Below are 7,070 nucleotides of genomic sequence, written 5' to 3'. Positions count from 1 at the left end.
AATGAAGTAACGGGTCATCGGTGATATGACCATACATGATACATATTTTGTGAGAAAACTAATTTTTGTGAACGTTTTACACATCATCATTCCTTTTTTTTTTTTAACAAAATACTCGGTCATGTTAAACCAATGCTCCTAGAATACTAGTTAAGAAAAAAAAAAGTAAGTTTTACATTAAAACAATATTTTCTACACTTTGTAATATTTGTTTATACAAGTTTTAAAAAATTCTTAGTATACTTATTTCCATAACTAGTGATTCGGAATATTAGTTAACATTTTCTATAGCATTGAAAATAAGATTTAATTCATCTATAACATGTATTGTCAACAAAAAAATCACACATGAGTTTGTAAGTTGTCACATACTGATGTGACTTTACATGTTATTATTCAACTATTCATAGGAGTAAATCCAAACGTAGCCTTTTAAAAATTAATTGCGTTGACCTCAAGCCAATTCAATTATCTAGAGACAAAAAATGCGTCCAAATGACCCTGTACCATGCATGATTTGAATGACTTTTTAGAGCAGTACCTTAACATAAAATTCAAGGGAGTACCACTCATTTTTAATCTCCATAGATTTAGTTTTTTTTGTTTTGTTTTGTTTATAAGAGACCGAAGGGTACACATCATATTATTCAACATATGACACTCACACTCCCCATAAAAAATAATCAAAATAACCTTTTATTTTTCAAAAATAGTTGCGTGACCACAAACCAAATCAATGATCTAGAAACACAAAACTTGAAAACTTGTCCAACGACTATCTATATTAGAGTAGTGCCTTTACTCCAAATTGGAAAGATAAACTAAGACAACACAATGCTACTCATAATCTCTTCCATCTTTCTAATCCTTTTTTTACTAATAAAATGGTATTCCAATTCTACAAAAAGCAAAAACTTACCACCTTCACCTCCAAAATTACCTATAATAGGAAATCTTCATCAACTTGGCAGACTCCCTCATCGCACATTTCTATCTCTAGCTAAAAAATATGGCCCTATCATGCAACTCCATTTTGGTAGTGTACCAGTTCTTGTGATCTCTTCGGCTGATGCAGCACGTGAGATATTGAAAACCCATGATCTTGTTTTTGCAAACAGACCCCAAAAGAAAAATTACAAGATACTTATATATGATTGCAAAGATGTTTCAACTGCTCCATATGGAGAATATTGGAGACAGATAAAGAGCATATCCGTTTTACATCTTCTCAGTGCTAAAAGAGTTCAATCTCTTCGTGCCGTGAGAGAGGAAGAAGTAGGTTTAATGATGGAGAAAATAAAACACTATTCTTCTAAATCATTACCTGTGAATATAAGTGAATTAGCCTCCAAAATTACTAATGATATAGTTTGTAGGGTTGCTTTAGGAAGAAAATATGATGGTGAAAGTGGAAAGGGATTTAAGAAGTTGTTGAGGGAATTTAACGAGTCACTTAGTGCTTTTATTGTTGGAGCCTATGTACCTTGGCTTGATTGGGTGACCCATGTTTCTGGATTTTATGCAAGAGCGAAGAAAGTGGCTAAACAATTTGATGAACTTTTGGAAGATGTAGTTGAAGATCATATCAGTCGTCAGAAAGGAGTTGATGAAGACCATGATGACTTTGTTGATGTTTTGCTTTGGATCCAAAAGACAGAATCACTTGGCTTTCCTATTGATAGAACAATTATAAAAGCTCTATTATTGGTAAGTGTAAAATTAACATCTCCATATTACCCTTTGAAGCTTACTGTATTTTTTTTTTGTACATTTATCTAATCATGGAAAGGAGTCACACAAATTTAATATGATTTTTGAGACACTTCTAGACACTTATAAAATTTTCCATGTTTGTAAGTGCTTTATGTCATTAGGTGGTGTTATGTTTTAAGTTGTAATGAATAATGATTATGCAAATTTTATTGACCATGTATTTGTTTATATTTAGGACATGTTTATTGGAGGTACAGACACCATATCCAGTTTGCTAGAGTGGGAAATGACAGAACTCATAAGGCATCCAAATATCATGAAGAAATTGCAAGAAGAAGCAAGGAGAGTGGCTAATGGTAGAACACACATAACTGAAGAAGATTTGAGTCACATGAACTACTTAAAGGCAGTGGTTAAAGAAACCCTACGTTTACATCCTCCATTTCCATTACTAGTCCCAAGAGTAAACACACAAGATATCAAATTAAACGGTTACCACATTAAAGCTGGCACACATGTTATTGTCAATAATTGGAGCATTGCTAGAGATCCTACAAATTGGAATCAACCTGAAGAATTCAAGCCAGAGAGATTCTTGAATAATTCAATAGATATTAAAGGAAATGATTTGATATTGACTCCATTTGGAGCAGGGAGAAGGGGTTGCCCTGGAGTAGTGTATGCTATGGCTGCCAATGAAATTGTGTTAGCCAATCTTATACATCAATTTGATTGGGAATTACCTGATGGTGCTAAAGGATTGGAGACATTAGACATGTCTGAAACAATTGGCTTTATTGCACATAGAAATACTCCTCTTGTGGCACTTGCAACTCCTAATAAGAAGTAAATTAAATGAGGGAGTATTTGGCAATAATGAAATTTAAAATGAAAAAAAAAAGTTGTAATGATACTAATAACTAGCTAGTGGCTTTTTTTTCTAGGTTACCGTCGAAGGATTGTTGATAATTTATTCATCAACCAATCAAAATTAGCCGCATGAAGAAATTTGTACGTAAAGTGAGAGTTAGTTTGTGGGTATCACTTGCATATTAACTCATTTGGCTAATTTTAATTGGTTGAATGGTAAATTATCAATGATATATATTTGAACATGGATATGTGACTATATATAATAATGTAAAAGATAACTTAAATAAATTGCATTTGAGATTGGATATTATTTTATACAATTGTTGTAGATCATGTCACATACATATGTTATAAATTTTTCATTGAAGAAACTTGAAGAAATACACATAAGAGCATCCATAATGATGGGTGCTTCACCTATTTAGCACCGTAATTAATAAGCACCCTCATTGTGGAGAGAAAATGTTTGGTGCTTATAGAATGGTGGCTATATAATCACCCTCTCTCTCTTTAATTTTCATGGGGCATATGTAATAAATTGTACACAAACCAATAAACTTTTTTGAAATACAATGACAATGAGTTATTAATAGGATCTATTTATTAACTTTTTTCTGAGGTACTGGGTTGGAGAGATTGTGTGCTTATTAAGTAATATCATTGAAAATTAAAAAAATAGATGATGTGTACATGCATGGCTCACTTAAGCACCCAAAATGGAGAGCTCTGTTGCAGATGGTCTAAGTTTTTAGAAAATAAAAAAATGAAACTCAAAAGAATTTCGTGAAATAAATATTCTCACAAGTAAAATATTTATAATAGGAAAGAGTTTCAAATATATGATCATGTAAAGTATTAGCTTTCCATTCGTTTTGAAAAATTCAAATAACCTTCTATACGGTAATCTTTTCTTTCTAAAGTTTAGAAAAACCAAACACAACTTAGTTAACAAAAAAAAAATCTCATTTTGAAAAATAAAGGATTAATTGAGATGAAACAAAGTAAAAAAAAAAAAAAAACTAGAAAACACAATAAATGTGGGGGTTTGAGTTGTGTTGTCCAATTAATCATTTAGTTTAAAGCTCATTTTCTTAACATTGAAGTAGATTATAAAATTGAACCACTAACCCTTTATTGAACTAGAGTGACATCCTCGCCTATCTTAGCTCAGATACTCTGGTCATCCAGATTTAACTCATAACAAATTGTAACAAAACAATGGAAAAAAGATATCAACAACCAAGGAGTCTCACACCGGATCCATCCATATAATCAGGGGGACTCGCCCCCAGTACGATCACCTTACCTTATCACACTACACTTTTACTTACTAACTTTGCTACCTGCTAGCACGTTCAAATTTGACTTGGGCGTCAGAGTGTCTTCTGGAGCCCTCATTCTTTACGAAGAAGGAGCATATGATTAGCCGCGACAATTCTATTCACCGACGAAGGAAGTATATAAAAGATAATGTGACACGTTTCTCCTTAAAAAGGAAAATAAAAGGTTGAAGAAGCGGGCGATTAGAGTTGTCAAATGGGTTGGTGTTGATCTACCCAGCTCACATCGGTCCAGTGGGCCAACACGTATAAATGGATTGGAGTTGGTCGTCCCATTTGCTAAATGAGCCACCAAAATTGAGCCGGCCCCAAATATTAGTAGGTTATACGACTCACTGGACCAGTCCGACCCATATTTGAATAATACTACAATTTTTATTTAAAACCCATATTTTTTTCCACACGCACTAAAAGAAAGTGATACAAATTATTTCTTTGCTATACAAGGAATAAACGAGCATTATACTCACATGCAAATCAATGCAAAAACATACCATATGAATTATTATCCATCAAATAACACCATCCTTAAATTGATTTCTTTATACATGATAATATGAGAAAAATCTTTGAACTCAAACATATATACCGATACACAAAAAACATATATAGAGTGATTGAAGCGATGGAGTAGTCGTAACATTCAGAGAAGACAAGCTCATCAAAGCACGAAGAGAGAAAACATGAAAGGTGATTACAACATTGTGTTCTATATCTTGTTTTGCTCTCTCTCTCTCTCTCTCTCTCTCTCTCTCTCTCTCTCTCTCTCTCTCTCTCTCTCTCTCTCTCTCTCTCTCTCTCTCTCTCTCTCCCCCCTGGCTCCCCCTCTCTCTCTTTCTGACACAAAAACACACGTACACAAACACACACATAAGATCTCTCGCTCTTGTAGAGTAGAAACCATATCTCACTCGTAGGTTCTCTTGCACGAACAAGAAGAAATAAGAGTGACACCCATACTACCAGTCCTTGAGTGAGGGAATAAGGAAGGGCTTAGAGTTTTTAGCATGAGCCATTTATTTTTTAAAAATGTTTGTTCAAAACAACTTTTTAAACAAAAATATATATTTTTAATGGCTCGAAAGCCCGATGGCCCAACCCATATGGGCACATGCAATATACGGGCGCAAAGGGCTGGCTCAAAAATATAAAACTGTTTTTTCGTGCTTTTTTTTACAGCTCGGCTCGTGATAGAGTCAGTAGCGAAGTCATGAATTTTGAATAGTGGAGGCAATATATATATAATTTGTAGCATTAAATATACATTACATTTAGAAACATACATCACAATTATTCTTTACAATTTGTCATTTTTAAAAAATATTGCATAATTTTCTAATATTCAATATCAATAAAAAAAGACATCCCTCTCTATATGAGTAACTAAACAATCATTTAACCATTGATCTCCCATGCGATTTCACAACTCATTTTTTATAATCTTCATAGTTGAGAAAGCTCTTTTAGATATTCCAGTTGCCACATGTAATATCAAAAATAATTCTAAAAACAAATATACCAATGGATACACAATATGTTTTCTTGTCTCCACCATATTTATACTAATATAACCAATCACCTCTAATTTTGACAATTAATATCAATATCTAGTATTAAAATAATTATCAAAAATTTGTGAAGGCAGAATCCCACACAACCTTGTGCGTGGCTCCACCTCTGGATAAAGTAAAGGCACGATGAGCCAAACCCACTTTGATAGCTCTATAGGTGATGCCTCCGAGTTGAAGAGGTTGGGAGTCGAGCTAGAGAACATTCACAAGTGATAAATTCGTGAAGGATCATGGTACTTAGTCGGAGTCTGAAAGTAAGTTTCGTGATGAGGCTTAAAACTGGCTTTTGATACAAAAATACAAATCGAGGGTTTGACGCTTTAGATTAAAGGCTTGGAATACAAGTTTAAGAAAGGTAAAGTCTTGCTGAAAAATAATATTGAAGAGGCAAAAAATATAGTTTCTGACGCACAGAAGTTAGTCCAAGGAACTTAAGGTAAAGGTTGTTGTCGCATGTGTCTCTGGTTTCAAAGTGGAAATCTAGAAGGCCATAGTGATAGTATAGTGCCTAGAGAAAAATTTGTCGAGGCGAACTATTCCAAAGCAGTTCGAGGTGACCAAATCATGAATGACGCTGACGAGGACGATGAAGACAAAGAGGAAGAATAACTTAATGACGATCTTATTGATGTATTTGCTAAGATGAATATTAATGTAAGTAAGTCTGGTGAAGAGAAGAATGAAAACCAAACAGACTTGTCTTGAAGAAGAGGTTGACCCCATCACACATGGTTCCAACTATAAGACTCATTGCACCCAGAAACGTGGTTGTAAAGTCTTGCGGGTAAAAAATGTTTAATTTTATTTTGTTATGATTTTGACATTCACTTGCTGAACATGGCGAAATTTATGGTCCTTTTCACAATTGAATTTGTTGAAAAGTGACTCAAAATTGATGTTGTAAGTTCTAGAAAATTTAGGCGAGATTTGGAGCATTTGTGGCATGATTTGGTGTGATGACAACTTTGCACTGTATACGAAACAATGAATCATGAAGCGATCAACGCAAATTGTGGCGTGATTTTCTCAGCATATAAGCACAATATAAGCATTAATTGACCCATTTGATGAGTAGTCTCATGTAACGAAAGGAAGGAACTTTTGAGAAACAATTGTAAACATCTTCGTTAGTGAAATCATTGAGTCTCTTGATCACGGGAAGATATGTGAGAAAATGGTAGAAATTAGGATTACTCTTGGAGAGTTTGTTTAATCGCTAAAAATTATACGCTCAAAAACTCTTTCACTGAAAGATGTGACTGAAGGTGAGAAAAACACAAGAAGGGGGAGTTGAATTGTGTTTGATTTTTCTTCGTTTCTCCTAAACTGAAGCACACTGATCAGAAGCAAAGTGAGACAACTTCTGAAGTGATATTCAGGATCTAAATGCAGCGGATAAAAACAAAGAGAGAGAAGAAGAAAGACACAAAGCAATTATACTGGTTCCTTCCACAATCCGGAAGTAGTCCAGTCCCCCTTGCACTTCCAAGGAGAGTTCATTAAAATGTAATATCTGATTACAAATGCTCAAGCACACGGCAAGAGACTTCCTTTGCTCAAGCACACTTTGCAA

The 7,070-nt window shown here is 34.0% G+C and overlaps 1 protein-coding gene across 1 annotated transcript; it reads left to right on the top strand.

Annotated features, from left to right (window-relative positions):
- Positions 1 to 779: 779 nt before the first annotated feature.
- LOC146901653 (cytochrome P450 736A117-like) lies at positions 780 to 2,896 on the top strand. The gene is made up of 2 exons (XM_085738247.1): positions 780 to 1,707; positions 1,949 to 2,896. Exons 1-2 carry the CDS (start codon positions 835 to 837, stop codon positions 2,561 to 2,563), a joined length of 1,488 nt encoding a protein of 495 aa, XP_085594373.1. The 5' UTR covers positions 780 to 834; the 3' UTR covers positions 2,564 to 2,896.
- The last annotated feature ends 4,174 nt before the right edge of the window (positions 2,897 to 7,070 follow it).

This window comes from Medicago sativa, chromosome 8, assembly GCF_051527215.1.
Source record: "Medicago sativa cultivar Bolivia chromosome 8, Bolivia_mono, whole genome shotgun sequence".
Taxonomy (NCBI): Eukaryota; Viridiplantae; Streptophyta; class Magnoliopsida; order Fabales; family Fabaceae; genus Medicago; species Medicago sativa.
Note: the sequence above shows the minus strand (reverse complement) of the source record. Positions and strands in the feature narration are given on the sequence as shown.

Excerpts from the sequence above, each read along its gene's own strand:
- LOC146901653 (XM_085738247.1), top strand. The coding sequence starts at position 835 with ATGCTACTCATAATCTCTTCCATCTTTCTAATCCTTTTTTTACTAATA. Across the intron at positions 1,708-1,948 it reads TTATAAAAGCTCTATTATTG|GACATGTTTATTGGAGGTAC; the intron begins GTAAGTGTAAAA and ends GTTTATATTTAG.